The sequence below is a fragment of the Anabrus simplex genome, chromosome 1 (genome assembly GCF_040414725.1).
Source record: "Anabrus simplex isolate iqAnaSimp1 chromosome 1, ASM4041472v1, whole genome shotgun sequence".
Classification (NCBI taxonomy): domain Eukaryota; kingdom Metazoa; phylum Arthropoda; class Insecta; order Orthoptera; family Tettigoniidae; genus Anabrus; species Anabrus simplex.
In genome coordinates, this window is record NC_090265.1 from 1,118,641,809 (window position 1) to 1,118,665,212 (window position 23,404).

At 37.4% G+C, this 23,404-nt stretch overlaps 1 protein-coding gene across 10 annotated transcripts in view; it reads left to right on the forward strand.

The window, feature by feature from the left end:
- Obsc (Obscurin) overlaps positions 1-23,404 on the forward strand; it is a 980,481-nt gene that overhangs the window by 583,389 nt on the left and 373,688 nt on the right. For 8 of the 10 annotated variants that reach the window (XM_068225413.1, XM_068225414.1, XM_067137343.2 and 5 more), the window contains 3 exons: positions 8,648-8,810; positions 14,689-16,788; positions 19,758-19,970. In XM_068225413.1, coding sequence (XP_068081514.1) covers positions 8,648-8,810; positions 14,689-16,788; positions 19,758-19,970 — 2,476 coding nt within the window. The remainder of the gene's footprint in view (positions 1-8,647; positions 8,811-14,688; positions 16,789-19,757; positions 19,971-23,404) is intronic. The other 2 variants (XM_067137345.2, XM_067137347.2) reach the window with 1 other exon arrangement.

Genomic DNA, 23,404 nt, shown 5'->3' on the forward strand with positions numbered 1-23,404 from the left:
ACGAGGAATGTATGAATTTGGAAAACATAGAGATGAAATAACAATACTGAAGGGACAGGGAAGGGAACTACCTACGTAAACCCTTAATGGCTGGAAACCAGGTATTACTTAATTGATAGCCAGTGTCCCTGTTGAAATAATTAGGATTTCTATGTATTTCCACAGCTGTAGCTTGTGCTATATCCGGGGAGCCATCTGGTGACAAATGAATGTACTATTTCCACTCCTATTATAACGTGTACATTTCAAAAAGCCATTGTTTAAGAAGCCTTTCTCGTGGCACTCAAGATTTTCTTCTGATGACACAGAGCATAATTCTCTGCGTAACGTAAAGAATTTCACCTTATTTTCTTGACACGACATAAGCCCAAAAGCCTATACAGTATCATATATATAAGTACGGGCCATGAAAGCCTCAATGGCAAAATTCACATAGTGATTGCCTTAGATTGCAAAAAGACTTCAGCTTAAAGTTTATTTTTCAAGTAATGGTTCAAAGTTTGATCACGAAAAATGTAAGTTAATCGGGGTTTCTAAATAGAAATGTAATATCTTCTTTGATTATAAATTAAATTCCAAAATTCCCATGAGTACTGAGAGACCTTGTCTCCTTACCAAAAATTGATGCCTGCTTGGCTATCAGATGATATAGATGTTGATTCCCATAGGGAATCTGAAATATTTGTCCCGAATGAGTAAATTTATAATACCAATTTAAATGGTCCGTTATTGGACATAGTGCATAGTGCATTGGCACTGCCGGTGGCTCCAAGTAGCCTATGCAGTGGCCTCCACGGTATGCAGTAGCCAGCGTCTTGGTAGGTGTGCTAGGTACCAAGTGATGAGCCCAACCTAGCACACGAGGGTGAAACGCTGGCAACCAGGAATGAGTTAGCTGGAAAATTTATAATGTCCAATAACGGACCATTTAAATTAGTCTTAAGTGGTATGTTCCAAGCTGTCAGTGGAGAGATACCTGGAAGGACATCAGTAGACGAATAAGTTTGAGTGGTGTCTTTAAGAGGAGGAAAGATCACAATATGAAGCGGCTGGAATTTAAGAGGAGAAATTGGGGCAAATATTTGTTTAAAGGAAGGGTAGTTAGGGACTGGAATACTTTACCAAGGGAGATGTTCAATAAATTTCCAATTTGCCATCATTTAAGAAAAGCTACGAAAACAACAAATAGGGAATATGCCACCTGGGCGACTGCCCTAAATGCTTTTCAGGATTGATTGATTGATTGATTGATTGATTGATTGATTGATTGATTGATTGATTGATTGATTGATTGATTGATTGATTGATTGATTGATTCCAGTTTTAGAGTATTTTTGCGTGAGCTGAATGAACATCTTTCAGATAGTGGTGCTAATCCAACTTATGCCATTCCAAGGATATAAAATTAAATTATCGAAGTATGCAGACAAATTATTACCAACAATATTGTCAATAAAATTAACATATTTTAGTGTTCTATCAGGTGAAGCTACAGATGTTTCAGGTATTGAAGAATTCTCTCACTGTATTTGTTATGTACACATTTAGAAACAATCCTTCATCATTCAGGAAGATTTCCTTAAATTTGTTCCCATATATTATTATTGTGGTTTTTTGCTGGCTGATGTTCTTATTGAAAATGTGCATAGTCGTGGTCTAAATTTACAATTTAAGAGATATGGATTTTAATGGAGCCAGCAATATGAGTGGACAGTTTAATTACCCTCAGGCACTGCATATGCACTGTGCAAACCATTAATATTTAATTTAGCACTTTCTCATGCGTGCAGCATGCCTGGTATAAGGAATTGCTTGGCCACTGTGAACAGGTTTTTTTGCAAGTTGCTTTACGTCGCACCGACACAGATAGGTCTTATGGCAACGATGGGACAGGAAAGGGCTAGGAGTGGGATGGAAGCGTCCGTGGCCTTAATTAAGGTACAGCCCCAGCATTTACTTGGTGTGAAAATGGGAAACCACACAAAAACCATCTTCAGGGCTGCCAACAGTGGGATTCGAACCCACTATCTCCTGAATACTGGATACTGGCCGCACTTAAGGGACTGCAGCTATCGAGCTCGATAATTACATTACATATTTTAGAGCATCGCCAAAAGGAGAGACTATTTTAAAGAAACACATTGTGCAAAGTACGGAAAGCGCTAAACGAAAAAGATCACTCAAATTCTGCGAGAAACGCTGGGCTGAACACTTGGATGCTATTGCCCTTCTTTCAGAGCTGCATATCATTGTTCACTCACTTCTAGAAATTCAAAACTTTGTAGATTCTGAAACATCAAGCAGGGCATTTTCATCTTCAGCTGTGATTCATTCTGATTTTATAGTCATCATCATCATCATCATCATCATCATCATCAGTTTTCCACTCCGGTTGCCCGGGTGTGGTTTACGAGCACTCTCCACTTCTGTCTGTCCATGTACCACTCTTCTCTCAAGACGACATCCCAGCTGACTCCTCTTGTTCCTATGTCCTCTTTCACTTGGTCCAGCCTTCTCTTCCTAGGTCTTCCTACCGGTCGTTTCCCGGCCACGACTGTGTGTAGCCATTGTTTTGCTGTCCTTCCATCGTCCAATCATTTGACATGGCCAAACCATTTCAAACGGGCCCTTGTCACTTTTTCATTCAGGGATGGGTACACACCAGCTTCCTCCCTTATTCTTTCATTCCTTACCCTGTCCCTTTTTGTCTTCTGTACCATAGTACGTAGTATCATTGGTTATTCTTAATCACATTTTCAGTTTGTCCCTTGGACTTTCCAATGGACTTCATTTCTACACTTAACATTCTGCAACAGTGTTATTTTCCTAACAATACATAGAGTACTGAAATTGTTTGCTGTCTTACCAGTAACCACCGCCATTCAAGAACAGTCTTTTACATTCCTGAAGTATTTGGCAGAATATGACTGCGGGGGAAAGATTGAATGGGTTAGCCCTTTTGTGTATATATATAGTATAAAGAAATTAGAGGAACTTTTTTGAATGTATGCCATGCTCTACAAAACAGTACCTCACAATCAGGTATATTACAAACTAAACCTTTTTTCTTTACAGTTGGAGTATACACAAGAACATCGATAGATTCGCATTCATTTTCAGAACACAAACGGAAATGTCCAAACAGGAGCAAAAACAAAGTGATAACAGTCATTGTATGTCCTCCACAAGCATTTATCACAGCTTGGCATCTACATGGCATGCTCCATGTAAGTCAATGGAGGTCACGTTGCAGTATCAGGTCCCGTTCTTCAATGAGAGCCTGTTCAAGGTCTTGGAGAGTCTGTGGTGGAACAGGACGCCCACAAACACTTCTGTCAAGCTTATCCCACACATGCTTGATGTGATTAAGGTTGGGACCCACTGCTGGCCATACCATCTCTTAAATGTCCAGTTCCCGCAAGACAGCTCTGGTGATACGCGCTACATGAGCTCTGGCATTGTCGTGCACAAGTATGAATTCAGGGCCAACACTGTATGCAGCAACCAACACATGCTGTAGCAGCATCTGCTCAATGTACCCCGCAGCGGTAAGATTACCACGGACGACGACAAAATCCGTACGGCCATCAATACTGATGCCACCCCACATCATCACAGAACCTTGCCCAAATTGGATGCCTTCCTGGACAACATCTGGCATGTAATGCCCACCACGGCGTCTCCATACATGTCGACATCTATCACGCTGTGTCAGGAGAAATTTGGACTTGTCTGTGAACAACACAGATCTCCATTGGCGAAGTTGCCAGTTGATGTGGGTACGGGAAAACAGAAGGCGATTTGCGCGATGTTGCTGCGTTAAACAGGGCACTCGAACAGGATGCCTGGGTCGTAAGGACACTTCTCTTAACCTGTTCCTTACTGTCTGGTCAGACACCATGACTCCAGAGACCATCCTGAGGTCTTTCTGCAGTTCTCTGGCAGTTGCTGAACGACACTGCAATGCACAGATGGTCAGATATCGGTCGTCCTGTGGGGTTGTCATGCGTCCATGACCTTGTCCAACCCTCCTTGTGAACTGGCCTGTCTCATTGTAGCGATTCTATAAGCATTGGATAACTGACGGAGAGGCATTGAGATCCACAGCACGAAAGTCCATCCTTCCTGGATCAAAGTGACGAACCTTGCGACTTGAACCTCGTTAGGATGTCTCATGGGATGTGCTGGTTTACGTACAATGTGCTCAAAGGACCACAGTAGTAGTCTGTGTACCTCACAATGACACATGGACGTACCGCTATTCACTTTGTTTTGAGGGATCACCTGACAGTTTAATGCACAGCTACGCCTACAGATGGAGTATAACTTCAATTTGACATACCCCGAGTAGCTAAGGTCTCAAAATATGCTGTACGATCATTGGAACCCCGTCTACCAAATTAACGTTCACATATCAGATGTTACAAAACATGTTCCCCTAATTTTTTTAAACTGTGCATATATATGAATCGTTTTTTTCTGAAACAGCACATGTCAATAAATCTTAGTTTGGAGATATCCATCTAAAACGTACAGGAAGGGTAAACAATATACACGTTGTAAAAATACTATGCTTTATAGGTAGAGGACATTGAAATCTATGTTTTTATTGAAAAATAAAGGAATTAATATTGCAGTAGTTCAGGTTTATCGGAAATTATATCCCCTTGACATGTGCTGTTTTACAAAAAAATTGGATGACAAAAATTAATTTGTTAAAAAATATCTTTATTTTCGCTGTTTTACAAAACTGTTTGGTCAGTATTCATTCTAGTCATCATCATCACCGAACACATTATCTTTGGTAACTGGCCAATTAATAATCTCATTGTAGAAATCAAGATGCTCTTCTGGAATAAACTGCATTGTTTTCCTTATATCCTGTATTTTCTTCTCCTGAATAGGCAGTCTTTCTCCTGGATATGCTAGCTTTGTAGGGAACGTTATGACACTCATTGAATTCCTGATACCTAGATTGAACGTATGTACCACTAGACCGTCAATGAAATCTCGAGCTTGAACAGTATTCGGCATTTCACTTGAGTATGTGAAGTGACTGAAGAATGATATCTGGAACGATTGTTTTTAGTCTCGTGGAAGTCTGCGATTCATTGATTCCACAAATAGGCAATTTTTTTTAAAGAATAAAGGCCACCAATATTTGAAGTCAATAATATCTTTGGATTCAACCATTTTAACTGTAAACTTTCTTTGACTTGTGGACAGTACAATCATCTCTGTATAATCTTTGGGAACGTAAATTCTGTCATTTTTCCTTACCACTCTTTTTACTGCAGCAAAATGCCTGTCATTGGGTAAATAAGAGTGTCCTCTTTGAGGAAAATACTGATTAATTGTCTGAAATCTGCCCATAGTCACCAAAGCTAAGAAAAATCTTATGACCATGTGGTTACGATTTTGTCCAGGGCAAGAGTCTGAAAACACATGGAGGTGTTGTACCGAATTAGGCATTTCATTGTTAATGAAGTCCAAAAGAAAAGAGACAACCTCATTCGGACCTTTATGTCCTTGCCCTTCATGATATGTATAAAACTTCGTCTTATTAGGACCCAGTGATGTGACGCTAAATATATTCACTGTTAACTGACGGAAGTAAAATATATCCTGCACAGGGATATCTGGCAGGGGCAAATTTTGCATAAAATCGAATGTAATAGTAGCAATTGAATGGTCTTCCAAGCATTTCTCTTTGATGAATTTCATTTTGGAGTAAAATTTGTTTGCCCTCCTTTTGTGTATAAGTAATTCTGCTACTGCAACTTTCTTTGCTTTGTCATTTAAAGATGGGTTGTTAATTTTTACTGAGAGTTCTTCACAACGGGAACATGTATCCACTTGCGGACGGCCAAAGGACAGGGTGAATCTTTCCTTAAAAACATTTCTGTATAAGCTATAAGATACTTTCATGCTAGGATGTTTTTCTTCAAAAAGTTTGTGCATCAATACTAAGTTCAGTTTAGAATTAAGATATTTCACTTCTTTGCTTGTATAATGCGCTATTTTTGTAGGAAAACTCTTGATATGGTCAATTATTGCTTGTATAACATCACCTAGCTTAGCATTGGCTGGAGTAGACTTTCCTCTTCGATCAATGGCTGGAGTTGAGAGAGCAACATGGCTACAAATCCTACGTAGTCGTCCAGCGGTGACAGCTAAAATATGCATAAGTGCCTTTTTGCATACCTGAATTCTACCATGGGAAGTAGTTACACTATATACAAACGTGTGTCCTTTCGGTTTCTCCCTGTCCCCATGTCTTGGTCGTTTACTTTTAATGTCCATTCTTGCAACAAGCCCCAGCAGAAATGCGTCTTGTTCATCCTTTGTTTGGAACTGCCGGAACTGGGTATGGAGCTGTTCCCTGTCTTCAGGAGTTGTACGCTGGAAACACATCCCACGGCACCTATTTGAGAACAGTAATATAATGTATTAGATGACTATAAAGGCATTTAACACGTTATTTATGTTGTACAAAGAATATAACCTTAAAAATCTTACCTGCAATCCCCTCCTGGTTTTCTTTCAGGTACAATGTTGCCTCGATAATTAACATATTCTTCTCCAGAAATCCTAGCCTTTTTAATTACTTCTCGTTTATGTATCTTCCTCTTTCTTTTCACATTCATTTCAACGATTTCCGCATCTGCACTGCACTCCATGTCTGTATATTGCACGTTCCCGCTCATTTCAATAATAGGTGCAATGTCTGCCAGCTGGATGCGTGGAACTGCCGATTGGATACAGCAAGTCAGTTCATTTTACGGATAAAGTGCACATGTCAGTGACAAGTGCTGTTTCTCCAACAAACTATTATTACCAGGCAGAGCTACCGGATAAAGCAATGCAGTGACGTGTGTAGTTTCTGCAGAAAACGATAGATCTATACTTAAAGACTGTATTACATGCCTTAACTCAATTTTGACAAAATCTTGACATGTGTCGTTTCAAAAAAAAAGATTCATATATATATATATATATATACTGTATATATCCTAGAATATGTATACAGGGTCAACAGTACATCTCGGATTCAATACAACAGCAGCTTGATGCATGTATGAATGCTAACAGAGGGCATTTTGAACATTTCATGTAAGAAAGAATTTCATGTAGTATACTGATGCATTCTGTTTCTGTGTGTTTACTTGATAGGGCATTTTGAACATTTCATGTAAGAAAGAATTTCATGTAGTATGCTGATGCATTCTGTTTCTGTGTGTTTTGCAAAATTATTGCACTATGTATAGTTTTAGAAAAGGAGTTCTAATATAGAATAAAGCATTTCCAGACCCATATCCATATAACATATTTTCTTCTTCTGTACTGTACATATGAGGAATGTGTCCTAAAAGTGTGGTTCTTATAAAATTTTATAATTATTTAACAGAAACTGACAGAACTGTGAGTATTATTTTCTTGACATTCTAAATAATAATAATAATAATAATAATAATAATAATAATAATAATAATAATAATAATAATAATAATAATAATAATAATAATAATAATGCCTCCTTCCCATGATGTAGGGGTAGCATGCCTGCCTCTTACCTGGAGGCCCCGGGTTCGATTCCCGGCCTGGTCAGGAATTTTTACCTAGACCTGAGGGCTGGTTCGAGGTCCACTCAACCTACATGATTAGAATTGAGGAGCTATCTGACAGTGAGATAGTGGCCCCTGTCTAGAAAGCCAAGAATAATGGCTGAGAGGATTCGTTGTGCTGACCACACAACACCTCGTAATCTGCAGGCCTTCGGGCTGAGCAGCAGTCGCTTGGTAGACCAAGGCCCTTCAGGGGCTGTAGTACCATGGGGAATAATAATGCCTCCTTAGAGGCCTGGGGAAGGTCTTTCGGTTGAGCCCTATACATGACCTGCACATTAGTGAGGATAGAGATCTACCTAAGGTGAATATTCTAGTGCTGGAGGACAGCACAAACACCCAGCCCCCAGGCCAGAGGAATGAACCAGTGAAGGTTAAAATCTCTGGCCTGGGTGGGAATCAAACCCAGGACCTCTTGGACCAAAGACCAGCATTTCAGCTATGGAGCCGGACACAGTCTAAATCATGCCAGCACAGGAAAGGGGCACCATTTTAAATAGTGCACATAGTGCTAAGTTCAAACCACTTATAATTATTTCTCATCATATTATCACTGAACTGTTCCACCTTTATTTCTATCTGTTGGTTTTACCTTGTCTTCTCCAAGATTCTTTTCAGAAATATCATTTCTACTGCCTGTAATAATTTTTTATCCATCTTTGTTCCTAGTCAGGTCTCAGCTGCATTGGTCATAATACACTACAGTATTTCTCTAGCCCTCAGTGATGCATCATTGTTCCATAATAGATTCCAAACTTTGTAATAGATAAACATGCCTTAATTAAAGTATAACTCCAGCATTTGTCTGGTGTGAAAATGGGAAATCATGGAAAACTATCTTCAGGGCTACTGATAGTGAAGTTTGAACCCACTATCTCCAAACTGGAAGCTAACAGCTACAGGTCTCAAACCACATAGCCAACTCACTTGGTTACATGCAAAGAAGGATCTATGATATAATTGCTTGTCTTCATTATTATGTTTAAAATTGTATAAATATGACTTGTTCCATTCTGTTTCAGTTACCAGAAGTAGAAGTAAAAGACCATCCAGACGACGACTGTGTATTTGAGCTCTACCACAAGAGCCCAGGCCACGGCAGTTACCCTCTAATCTTCCGTGCCCATTCTGACTCTGTCAAGGAGGTGTGGCTGAGAGAGATAAAACAGTACGCCTCTGAATACAGTAAGTATTTTATTATATAGTGTTGACATACATCATGCAGTGTTGATAACAATTACAATGAATTATCCAACTTCACTACTGTTTTTAACAGTGGATGAATTACTGTACCCCATTAGAGCACTTTCAGTCACTCTTTTAAATCACATCTGGAAATGTTACTTATCAGAAAGCAGAACAACAAAACCTAACTTATAAAAACTGACAAAGGACAAAGGTAATAAAACAGTAATTGTGTGTAGGCCTATAGAAAAGTTCATCACAAAGGTAAGAGAATATATTATTACGAACAACAGTTTTCTAAATGCCAAATATAATCTCACTGAATTATCAAAACATCATTAACAACATCATCAAGTCCAGTCACTTAAATCCTCTCAGTTTCAATTATTGCATTGATGGGGTGAAAGTTCCTCTTGGGGATCATTACAAGTACCTAGGTGTTAATATAAGGAAAGATCTTCATTGGTGTAATCACATAAATATGATTGTAAATAAAGGTAACAGATCTCTGCACATGGTTATGAGGGTATTTAGGGGTTGTAGTAAGGATGTAAAGGGGCCGATGACCTTCGATGTTAGGCCCCTTTAAACAACAAGCATCATCATCATCAAGGATGTAAAGGAGAGGGCATATAAGTCACTGGTAAGACCCCAAATAGAGTATGGTTCCAGTGTATGGGACCCTCACCAGGATTACTTGATTCAAGAACTGGAAAAAATCCAAAGAAAAGCAGCTCGATTTGTTCTGGGTGATTTCCGACAAAAGAGTAGCGTTACAAAAGTGTTGCAAAGTTTGGGCTGGGAAGACTTGGGAGAAAGGAAATGAGCTGCTCGACTAAGTGGTACGCTAGGCATAAAATCTCAAGGATAATTTAATAAAACCACCTATTCAATACTTTCCACGTTTAATGTGGTTTGAATCTACATGAATTTATGTAGACTTATCAGGTACATGTTTCACCCATTATTTGGGCATCTTCAGCCTGTAGACAACCTCGTGGTACATAAATCTGGACTGGTTAGGTGGTTGTGCTGCAAAAATGAATAAACTGTACTGTTTACCATGTATTCTATTTTCCTCAGAAAATAATGCTTGGAATAAAGACGGTGTGCACAATTTAGATAGTTTCAGAGTTTTAAAGAGACACCATGAGCTGCCCCAAGCACACGTCAACGCTGTTGCTGATATGATTCAGTTCGGAAGATCCAGAATTGAGTTTTGTTTGAGTACAGCTCACAGAAAGGAAATTGACGAGCATAATAAGCTAGTAAAAAAAAAAATATATATATTGTCAGGACTTGAATAGATGTTTATGAGTGCATGAGTAGCCTGCCATACGTTCTTCATGATATGAACTATTTTCAATTAGTGCATAATCGAGACTGCTGGTCTCTATGATTTTGATGCTCACTAGTGTTCAATATACGAGGGTCGAGTCATAAGTCATGGCAACTATTTTTTTTCTTGCGAACAGGAGACAACACGGAAAATCTAATATATGCATTTGGAAATGTAGGGCATGTACTTATGCATAGTGCCTGAAGACAAATTCTGACTTCAGGAGATTCTCGTAGGAAAGTGACAGAACACAGGCCATTGGTAAACATTGTTTTATTATGGTATAGACAGCAAATACGCAAGACTACGTGTAAAGGACAGGTCTCCACTGGTTACAGACTTTTGAAATAATCACCCAAGGTTTCCACTGGGCGTTGCTAGCGGTGGGGCAGGCGCTGAACACCATTCGCTGCATGTGTAACGCTAATGTGTGACACCTCTCTCCAAAATGCTTGTCCTTCTTGCTGAAACCTCTCCAGATTGATGCGACATGTTTTGTAACGAGTCCACTTCTGTACCTCAGTTAAGTGATGTGGCACCCTCTTTGCACAAAGTTCCGTGTAGGTCCGTGTGTAAAATGCGCCGTATTGTTGCCGCTGGTATTGCTGTATGTTCTTGCAATTCCGCTAGAATCCAGCGCCTTTCCTTATGTAAACACTGATCGATCACCATTATCCATACATCTTTGTCCACGGACACTGGACGGCCTGGGCAAGGCAAATCGGCAGTTGATACTCTACCCTGTTTGAACATATCCGCCACCTCGCCACTGTTCTATAGAGAATGGCATGCGCACCTAATGCTTCCTGCAGCTCTGCATGGCATTGGTATGCATTTCTGCCACGGAGAACTGCTATTTTAATATACGATCGTTGCTTCTGCTTGTTGACTTCCATTTTGTAATGCTCTCACTCACACACTGAACTTGGGGGCATGCTTAGACCCACACTGTTGTTTATCTCATATGCCCTTAACAAGGTTTCCACAACTTCACAGTGGTTATCTGCTCTATAATTTCCCAGGAATTTTGAACATATGTCTTTGAATGCATGCCATGCGACATTTTCTGTTTCAGTAAGTTTTTCCGTAAATAAAAGATCCTCCTGGATTCTGCAGATATTTGAGAGCCAATGAAAATACCCTCTTCTAATTTTCCTTCCCTCAACCTGGGAAATTTGTCTCTTAAATACTGAAAACCATTCCAATTTTTGTCCATTGCTTTGAGAAAAGTTTTCATTAAATCCAGTTTTATATGGTGTGGTGGTAATAACATTTTCTGAGAATCTACAAGTGAATTAAACTTTACATTTGTTTTTGCCTGGTACTAAACTTAGTCTCAAAGGCCACTTCTTCACTCTCCAATGGTTAACTTTGTCCCAAAAGTCCCACTCACACAAAAGGCAGCAATATTTTGTAAATCCTGGTTCATTCCAGTTAACAGACTAATAACTTTCAGGTCTCCTCATAATTGCCATTTGTGATCATTATAACTTACCATACTCATTTTAGGAGGATCTCCATTTTTCATACATTTCTTTCATATATATGGCATAAGCAATTGGTACTGAAGAGTAAATATTACTATCAGATAATAATACGGCTTTTAGGCTTCACTTTGACAAATCGGTAAAGAGATGTCACTCATAAACTGAAAGTGGGATTGCATTACTGAACCAAGACCTTGCGTGATATGGGAAAGAGGAAATCATTTTTTAATTCAGCTCACATTAAAACATAAAGATTTCATTGTTTTAAGTTTTGGAATTTGTGTTGTTGTACTTTGATACTCTGTTCTAGGTCATTTTTATCACCCATTCAAGAAACTGTATATTATTCAAAGAAATATGGTAATAGTATAGTGTTATTTCTAGTTAAAGTTTGTTTCTGACATTTCCAGTTCCATTTTTGTCTAGATCGCACATAGAGTAGATTGCTGATAAAAGTGTTTGTAGAGTCTGTGTTGTGTCTATCTATCTATCTATCTATCTATCTATCTATCTATCTATCTATCACCATTGATCTGCACTTATGGCTATCACTCATGTGGCAAATTCCTATCATTTGTTTACCTAATCTTCAATGATTTCAAAGAACTTGGACATTTCCCTTGATAAATTATTCCATTTCCTAATTCCCCTTCCTATAAATATTTGCCCCCCCCCCCCCCTTTTTTTTTAAATTCCAATTTTATCTTCATACCTTTAAAGGCTGCACTCAAGCTTATTCATATACTAATGCCATTCCATGCCTTCACTCCACTAACAGCTCAAAACATACCACTTAATAAAACATTTGAATCGTGAATTGCTAAAAGGGCGTAAGTCCACACCTTGGCATTTTTCAGTTATATTTATGAATCTGTTTCTCTGGGTTATATCCATCTTTAGTGTTAAAAGGCATAAAATCCGAGACAGTTCTTTCGTGGAGTGTTAAAAGGTAGTAAGTCCTGGATGTGTTATTGTTTCTCCCTTCATTGGGAGTTTTGTGAAACACACACGTAAGCTAATTCATCCTGGTGTAGGAGACATTACACTTCCACATAACTTGGCCTACCGTGAGGGTTCTGTTCCCATCCACACTAAAAAGTTGAAGAATATTCAGCAGCTCCTACCATATATTCTGCAGGATAAGGTGGAAGACAATTTTATAAAGATATTCTAAAATGGAACACTGCGAGTGGTATGGAGGATGAGGGTGATGAAGATTGAGTATACTATACAGAGTTTTAATGGTCAGTTTTAAAAGAATAAACAGGGTAGGGTAACACTAAAAAACATTCTTTATTGATATTAAGGAGGATTGGCTAATGAAAATATTTCTTGATTTCAGTATTAGTATGTGATAATGTAAACACTTGTTGGATTAGATAAACTTCATACTTTCAAAAATATTTTTTTTATTTCAGAGATTGGCTGTGTTTCTGTTAACGCAAACGCATTATATACTACAATTACCAATAAATACTTTGTTTAATTTCCCAAATAAAGGCTAATTTTCAAAGAATGGCACTTTTTAAATGCAAATGCAATAAGCAAAACTGAATGAATTGCTAAAAGGGCTTAAGTCGCTGTACTTTAAACATAACTAAATGTATAAAAAATGAACTTTATATTCAATTTTTGGCATTATATAGGTTGTCATAAGCAGCCAAACTTATTACAAGAGGTTTTTGCTTCCATGATGCAATAACGCAGGATACAAACACTTTTTCTTCATTTTCTCAGAACTAGGTTCAATGGACTTACACCCTTTTAACAGTTCATGATTCAATTATTCCTTTAAATAAAATATGATATATTTTCCATCATTCAGTACTTCAGTATCCTTTTTGAAGAACTATTTAACATATTTAAAACACAAGAAATAATTTTCAAAAAAATAATTTAATAGAACAGATCCCCCCTGTTTCACTCCTTCCCCATCACTACTTAATTACCATAATCCAGCAACGCATTTGCTTAGTAGTCCTGCATTTTCTATTAAACTTCAAAAAGGCCACACGAAAGGCATGTTTCCCTTCCTAAAGAATATAAAATTATCAAATTGAACATCTCTTTGGAATCATCCATTTTATTATTCCTTTCTTTCTTCAAGGAATATTTTAATTTCATTAATGATAAAAAACAGTTTTCTCAGAATCTTTATGTATGTTTCCATAACAACAACTCAACAAGTTTTTAAATAAACATATTAAATTCATTAGCTGAAGAAGGTTACATAGACCGAAACCTGTATGTATATCTTTCCACGTATTGAATGGTGGAAAATAAATCACATTTCATTTAAAGGAATAATTATTTTATTATTTAAAGTCAATACAGAACTAACTGTTTAGTCAAGCAGTTCATCTCCTCACTTCTAACTCTCTCCACCGGGCGAGTTAGCCATGCAGTTAGGATTGCGCAGTTGTGAGCTTGCATCTGGGAGATAGTGGGTTTAAACTCCACTGTCAGCAGCCCTGAAGATGGTTTTCTGTGGTTTTCCATTCACACCAGGCAAATGCTGGGGCTATACCTTAATTAAGGCCACAACTGCTTCCTTCCCACTCCTAGGCCTTTCCCATTTTCGCCATGAGACCTATCTGTGTCGGTGTGACGTAAAGCAAATAGTAGAAGAACAAAAACACTTCTCAGTCTTCCCAGCCCAAAGTTTGCAACATTTTTGTAATACAACTCCTTTGTCGGAAATTGATTACAGCACTCTGAATATCCAAATTCCAACATATGTAGCCCTACACTACTGTATGATATTTATTTGTTCAGAATTATTACATTATAATACTATCTTTCTCTGTGAATTGTGGCCTCTATGTACCTATAAATAAGAGTTATTCACTTTGATGAAAATATGAGTAGGAAATTTGACTTACCCTAATGACAATTTTTATACCACTTTGAGACTAAGTCTAACTCAATTATAAGTTTGCTACTAATGAGATTTCAAATACTGTCTTATGTTATATTATTTTATTGTTGAATAACACTATTACAAATCAAATATATTTGGAATAACTCAATTGAAACTGTAATGTTATTTCAGTTGTCCCACCGGAGCCCATCGCTGAATCTCCCAAAGAAGAAGAAGAAGAAGGAGAAGAAGAAAAACCTGTTCATTCTCCAGCAGTAGCGCAAGAGCCAGCAAAACCAGAAGTATCTCAACAAGACGCACAAAAACCAGGGGTTCAAGATAAACAAGATCAATCTCAAGCACATTTTGAAGAACAACAATCAGAATCACTTAAACCAGCATCCAAGTCTGAGAAACGGCCTGCTGAACAACCACCACCAGAATCAGCAAAACGAATAGCGCAGGAATCCTTTGAAGACAATAAACAAACACAAAAAGCACCAAAAGAAACTCCTGAAGCACCACAGCAAGCACCAGAAGCAAACAAATTTGAACTCCCAGGTTCATCAGAAGTCGGCAAGCGTGAAACAAAATTTGACATATCTGAAACAGTTACAGCACCAGCAACAGAAGCAGTTAAGAAGACTGAACCAGTAAAGGTACCTGATCAAGATAAGAAGACTGAACCAAATTCATCTACACCAGCCCCAACTAAGACTGAAGCAGTGAAGGCACCAGAAACTCAATCATCTAAGACTCTAGAATCAACATATGAAGCAGAACTTCTACAACTTACAAAATCAGAACCTGTAAAACAATCTGAACCAGAATCACTAGAAAGAGAAGAATTTCTAAAATTTTCAGAATCTGAAAGAAGTACAAAATCAGAACCAGCAAATGTGCCTGAAGCTGAATCAGCTCAGAAGGTTGAAAAAGTAAAGGCACCAGAACCTGAACCAGCTAACAACTTACGAGATCAGACAGTTAAAGGAGAAGAGGCTGATCCTGCTAGAAAGTTAGAATTAGCAGAAAAATCTGAAACTGAATCAACTAAAAAGACAGAAGCTCCAAAAGCACCAGAACCAGTTAAAAAAACAAAACTTGAGCCAGCTGAGAAGGGAGAAACTACAAAACCACCTGAACCTGAGCTGGTTGAAAAGGAAGTACCTGAGCCAGTTAGGGAGGCACAACTTAAGAAAGTAAAATCTGAATCAGTTAAGGAGACAGAAACTGAATCAAAGAAGAAAGACCCTGAGGCAGCAAAGAAAGTAGAACCTGAGTCTGTTAAGGAGGCAGAATTTGAACCTGTCAAGAAAGTTGAACCTGAGCCTGTCAAGAAGGTAGAACCTGAGTCTGTCAAGAAAGTAGAACCTGAGCCTATTAAGAAGGTAGAATCTGAGCCTATTAAGACAGTAGAACCTGAGCCTGTCAAGAAGGTAGAACCTGAACCTGTCAAGAAGGTAGAATCTGAACCTGTTAAGAAGGCAGAACTTGAGACTACTAAGATAAGAAAACCTGAACCTGTCAGTAAAGTAGAATCTGAGCCTGTTAAGAAAGTAGAACTTGACCCTGTTAAGAAAGTAGAACCTGAGCCTGTTAAGAAGGTAGAACCTGAGCCAGTTAAGAAGGTAGAACCTGAGCCAGTTAAGAAGGTAGAACCTGAACCTGTCAAGAAGGTAGAACCTGAGCCTATTAAGAACGTGGATCCTGAGCGCATTAAAGTAGATCCTGAGGCTGTTGAGAAGGTAGAACCTGAACCTGTTACTAAATTAAAACCTGAGCTTGTCAAGAAAGTAGAACCTGAGACAGTTAAGAAGGTAGAACCCGAGCCTGCCAAGAAGGTAGTACCAGAGCCTGTCGAGAAAGTAGAACCTGTTAAGACATCTGAAACTGAGCCAATTAAAAAGGTAAAGCCAGAACTACAGCCAGCTAAGAACACAGAATCTGAGCCAATTAAAAAGACAAAAGCACGTGAACCTGAGCCAATTGCAGAGAAAGAATCTGAGCCGACTAAGGAATCACAAAAGACAGAGCCAGTAAGGAAACCTGAAGCTGAACCTCTTAAAAAAGGAACATCCATTTCACCTAAGAAGATTGAACCAGAGCAAACTAAAAATCCTAATCTTAATTCTCCTGAGAAGTCAGAATCAGTGAAGACACCAGAACCTATATCAACCAAAAAACCCACAGAAACTGATTCAGTAAAGGAAGTACAGGAAATACAGAGCACCAACATGGATGAGTACAGCATTGAGACAAAGAAGACCACAATGTCAGCCAGCAGTGTTCAAGGTAGAACAGAACCTACCAAGGGCATTTTTCCTTCTCTGTCAGATTATACATAACTTCAAATAATATCAATAATGCAGAGCAATACAATACAATACAGTTTAAGGAGTAAGAGGAGAGAAGGACAAATGTGCAGTGAATTAGAATGTCAAATGACTGTTACTAAACCTTAATATTACCTCATTCATAAATAGCTTTATCTTTCTTATTAGAACCTGTCTTACCATCATTAATGTAACTCAGTGTCATCCGTAGTTTTTTCATGTCTCATGTAGCTTAACTTCTTTGTTATCAAGTAATAATTCCATTCACTGCTAAAGCATTGCTAATTGTAGAAAGTTGTTTAGTGACTGGAGCAGATTTTTCTGAAAGTAGTGCTTCAGTTATCAGCTGTATGTGGTTTTGTTCCTCTCTTCTTTCTGTCCTGTTCCTCTTTACATACCTTATTTTCAGCTATCATAATAATGCGTTCTCTCTTTCTAGGGTTGTGACAGTTATGGAAAATGTATAATATCAATAAGAAATGGATCAGAAGTTCCAAAGTAGTGTCAAGAATGGAATTCATGCTTTGTATTACTAAAGACTAATAGTATTTTTTATTGTATCATAGAAAAGCATTAATGTCTGGCTCCTTGGCTGTCAGTTCAGAGGTCAGGTCATATCAGTGATTGTATCTGATTAATTCCCCTGGTTCAGGGATTTGGTGTTTGTGTTTGTCCCAATAGCCATCTCTTCATATACACACAACACACCACATGGCACTATCATGGTCACCAACTCACGCTTCCCAAGAGTCCCTGGGGCCCTTTTTTAGCTGGCATTTACAATAGGCAGGGGATACCATGCATGTTATTCTACCACCCCGTCCTTCAGAAGGACACTCCAGTATCTGTAGGTCATCTGGATGGACAGCAGTATTCTGAGAAGGCCAAGGCATTAACAGGCTATTACAGCATAGGTTTGGTTTTGGTGTGTTATATTAATATATGATGTACAGTTAGTATCAGGACATCCCTATTGCAGAAACAAGAAATAGTGAATACATCCTGCCACATATGATTGGCATCAGCAAGGTCATCCAGTCATAAAACAGGCTGAAGTCTACATGTTCAACATATTTCCCACCTCCAAACTCACCAGGATGTAAAAGAAGTGGAGGAAGGAGAAAAGAGCATTATATTTAGACGTATTCACTCTCATTTATAGACTAAATAAAATTATTCAGTCTGCTTTCTCCTTAAAACATAACAATTAATTTAAGTCATGAATCATTTATTCATTGATTTCTAATACAAGCCAGATGCTGTAGATTAGTCATGATCATCAGTGAAAATGTTAAAGTGAGGTACTAAAGGTTCAACTGTAAGATATAATTTGGGAAAATCAAATGAGTAAATAAGAACATGAATATTTTTGTTTACTGTTTATTTAACATTGCTGTAAAACAGATACATTATTCGACATTGCTGGGGTAGGATAGGGCTAAGACTGGAAACCTGGTGGTAATGGCCTTAATTATAATACAGTCATTTTAAATAAACCAAATTATCCAGGAGCAGGATTTTAACCCATTTCTCTTCCTAAATTGTGTTCCCAAACTGAACATCCCATTTTAATCCCTCAAACCAGTCTTAAATCCATGTCATATCTGCACTGGCTTGTTATGTGTGAGATAAACTTTGACTGTTCTTTTAACACGCTAGTCCCATAGTGTAGGGGAGCATGCCTGCATCTTACTTGAAGGAGCCAAGTTCGATTTTCGGAGAGTTGAAGCATTATAATTCTGGACTGAGTGCTGGAACAGAATTCACTCAGTCTTTTGAGACCAAATGAGGAACTGTGCGATATGAGAGGCGGCAGACCTGGCCAAGAACGCCAAGGGTGCCATCACTCTTATCATGGGGCACTCCGGTAGTGGTAGTGGTGGCAGTTATTGTTTTAAGAGGAAGTACAACTAGGTAACCATAGTCTATTAACACTAATCAGAGGGAAAATGTGCAAGGGGTCCGACACTTCAAAAAATGAAGATAAGAGAGGTAACTGGCCAAAGGAAGACAAGGGCCACGAAGGGTGTGAAAATGAGACTTCCTATGATTCACAACCTAATACCCCTGGGGTCGAAAAGAACAAAAGTTGACCAATGGAGGTCATATAGCATAGATGAAAGTGAGGAGCCTGACACAAGTAAGTGGAAACAATACCAGGACTCAGCTAACGGCCCCATGGTCACCAACTCACGCTTCCCAAGAGTCCCTGGTGACCTTTTTAGCTGGCATTTACAATAGGCAGGGGATACCATGCATGTTATTCTACCACCCCGTCCTTCAGAAGGACACTCCAGTATCTGTAGGTCATCTGGATGGACAGCAGTCTTCTGAGAAGGCCAAGGCATTAACAGGCTATTACACCATAGGTTTGGTTTTGGTGTGTTATATTAATATATGATGTACACTTTGGATTAAACTCATTTAATCCTTTTACTTTACATGTCATTTAGATTAATTTTAATTTAGTTTAGCATTGTCTCTGCTAGGTACAGTATGAATGTTATAACTGTGGCTTCAGTGTAGTATGTGTTGTGCTCCACTGAGAACATAGCCATCTGCACTGGGTCACTACAGTGAAAGTTATCACTTTCAGTGATTGGAATAAATCCTCCAAAGTATCAGTTACTATTTAACACTATAATTTACAGTCTTCCTTGTACATACTGTAATGTGAAGTATGAATTCCATCTTTTTTGTAAAATAAAATGTATTATAGGGACAAAATTAGGAGCCTCACAAAATTTCTTGTCTGTTTTTATAATTCCAATTTTGTATACAGCACTAGTAATATTTAAAGATAAAATACAATCCAGTCTGACACAGCCCTTCAGGAAATAGGTAGTGGATCCACACGTGAATGTCGAGGGGCATCTTCTGAAACTTTCACAATGTGCATGTGTTCATCTCTTGTGTCTTGTCCTTCAGAATTTTCCTCCATCACAACTAGTTCAGTAAGTGAAGAATTCTACATGGAGTCCAGTAGTAGTAATGTTTCATCTGGGATGCTGAAGTTAGAATCAGCCAGCAGCAAAATTGAAGAGACCATTGGGGGAACAGCAGTTGTTAAATTATCCCTAAAGGCAGCATCAGATGGCCGGCCTTCTTTCACTCACACAATGCAGGGCATCAACCTTGAACGTGAGTGTACTTTTGTCCTTGGAAATTAAAATCATATTTGTTGCAAATATATCTAGACTTACCTCTAAGACGATTAATGGAAATCTAAAAAGGAAACTGATATTATAAGTTCTGTGCTCAGTATCTTACTCATAAGTTGTGCTGAAAGCCTAATCAGTAACATTAATGTTTGGTTATTTATTTCAGTACCTTGAGAGGAAAAAGCAATTAATAAATCACACTATTTACTTGTAAAATATAAACTTGAATTCTATCTCACTATATGGACCTGAATGTAGGATGCTAAGTAAAAGATAGTTTGAATTATTAGAACTGATGGCCATATAACTCAAGATAATGAGATGATTCAGTCCTCAGAACAGCTACAGATCAAATTCAAGGAGCTAATATTTCAGTTGGATGGTTCTAGTCCCTTTATGATTGAATTAAATCTATTGAAACCTGAAGTTTTTGTATTGTATTTGAAACCAATTTGAATAATTACAAATCCAATAGGAAACATTAGTGGATTTTTCCCATTTACAAGTTGATTGCTCATAAAAATTAATTAAAAAGTTAATTCTTCAATGCTCTCAGCTTTATTTACCTGTGATGGACATATAGTTCATCATTATTTCAACATTTAATCATCTTGAAATCTACATGAAAACTAGAAAATCACTGAAATATTTTGCAGATGGGAATTATATACGGTAGCTTACTAAATGTGAATTAACTATATCAAATAATTTACAGAAGATTTCACTACCATCAAAATCTTTGTCCTAGAAACAAGGAAACAGGTCAATTCACAAAGTTGTGATATCAGAGTGGCATAGTTGCATCCCAGCCAATGCATTTTTTAATGAAATGTTGTGTCCCTGTGTTTTGTTTTCCACATAAAACTGGAGGCCCGTGGCTATGATCACAATATCAGCAGCCACTTAAAACTACAAGCCGGCATGCTTTTTTTCTTTCATTTTTAAAATTCTACTTGTACAACAAAAACAAACCTCTAAACTGGGTAGAATAATATGCGTAGAATAAGTTTTTGATTGCTCTCAAGAAATATCACTTAGAGTTATTTTGCATGGTTATATGTGTGGCATAAAGTCACAGAATTTCATTCTTTTCATAGTATGAGTAGCTATGTTGCCCAAAATGGAATCATGCTCTTGGAAATGCAAGATTAACGTACTTCCTCTGATTCTCCATGATGGTTAAATACAATTTATGAAACAGTGCTTCATGTGATGGATATATATTATATCTTAAATGCATCTACAACTAGGACCAAGATTTTAGTACCGGTACCGTAGTGCTCAGTAAGGATTAGAGTAGTGAAGAGATAATGGATTGGTTGGGAAATAAGCCATATTTTCATAATAAGTAATCATTATTAATGAAGAATAATCCAAATTCATGAAATAATTAATTCAGGAGGAAACAAATGTACCCTGAGGAGACTTACGGTATTCTCTACCATAAATGAAAAACTAGTAGACCTACCTTGGCTCTAAGTTTTTGGTATATTCTAGGAATTAAAGAAACATATCAGCAGTTCTAAGTAATTGAAGTATATGTTATGACTGCTGTAGTGAGCTAATAACATAACCTGTTATGATGTAAGACATTTTGTCTATTGCTAGATTGTGTGTTATAGTATTCATTTTAAAACTATGAAAATTAGCTAATAAATCCAAGGATGGTCCTATTGCCTCAATTTGGTAAGCATCTTGAATACCACGTATAACAAAATGCTTTCCTCGAAAAGATTTCCAGCTTCAATTAAATTGAGAATTTTAGGTTTGTGACTCGATTGTCTTGCAGAATAATCTGACTGAGTAAAAGCCGTACTTTTCAGTACAGACTTGGTTTCATAGATCATGTTTGACCAACTAGAAAAATTACATTCTCACTGTTCACTTATGAAGCTGAATTTCAATTATGGAAAATCAAATTTGCTTACGTGTTGATTTAATCAAACTAGGCTTGGGACATTTAATGTTATAATAATATTAACTTAAAAATGAAGCAACACGTTAGAAACAAAGGCCAAGTTTACAATGAACCATCCATTGACTATAGGTATGTTTAATAAATATGTTGGCTTACTGTAAATCCAGTGAATCAAATTTCAATGTTGCTGTGGTGTGCAACTTTTCTTTTTTGTCTGTTTAATGTTTGTATGGTCTATTTTTGTGTCTGACCAATAATTATATCACACATTTTTTTCCCTTATTTATCTTTTCAAGTCTAGACTATGAATGTGATCATTTTTTTTCACATAGATATCACTCACACTCTGACCCACACTCAAGGTAAGCTGGATAGACATGGTAAACACTGATAATCTCTTTCTCGCTTTCTGTATTTCCTTCTCTATTGTATTCTGCCCCAGTCATTTAATGCTTGTTGTGCTTGCCTTTGGTTTTATGTGTAACTCTAAGCAAAGGTATTCCCAAAGTCAAGGTTTAACTTTAATATTTTGACTTAAAGTCAAAAAGAAATCTTAACAATCCAATTTTAAACAGTAGCAAAATTTACCAGTTGGTTCAAAAAGGAATACTGTATTGACATCCCTTGGAGTTTTATACATTTATTAAGTTGTGACATAAAATGAAATCTGAATTTGCTAGATATTGTTCTTCTGAAGAACTAACTGCACTGCCAGTAATTGCTGCATTGACCAATAATAAAAGACCCAGGGTTTTTTAGCAAGAATATGTTATGGTTTTATATTGGTAATCTCTTATTTCTGAATAAAGCTTTCAGGTTTGCATGGAATTTTAACACTTAATAAATTCCTTGCAAATATTTGCTCTTCTATTGTCATTTTTTTACCTAAATATGAAAATACAGTGAAAATTTGCCTTTGTTCTGCCTCTAGCCCTTTTGGCATGGTCACCGTTTGGTTACATATCTAGCAACCAAGATGATTAAAGTTTAAGCTCCAAGATTTGTAACATTTTCAAGTCAGTAAATTACTGAAAATGTTCCAATAGAATGATGAAAGATTATAGTGTAAATCATTTTCAGTAATTAAATAAGAATCTACTCACTTTTTGATTGAGATGCTCCCATTTTATTTCCTACTATATACAGTTCTTGTATTTAGGCTATATGAGGGTTGTTTTAATTGATATACCTGGCCCAGAATAATAGATGTGAGAGCCTTTTGGGGTGTATGTCTTGTGAAACAAGATAAATTGCAGGAAAACTTAACACTTCATGAGCATTTTGCCTCACTTCCTCAGATATAAACCATGGTTCTAATGGTGTTATATGGTTTAAATTTAATTTTGTAGTACCTCATTTTTCACTAGTTGACTTATTATTCACCATTATATATTGCTGATGTTTCATTTAAATAAAATAATGTTGTTTGCTATTTTTAAGAATTTTAAATATATAATTGAACAATAGCCTGCCAGGTGGCCATGATAGTTAAGGCA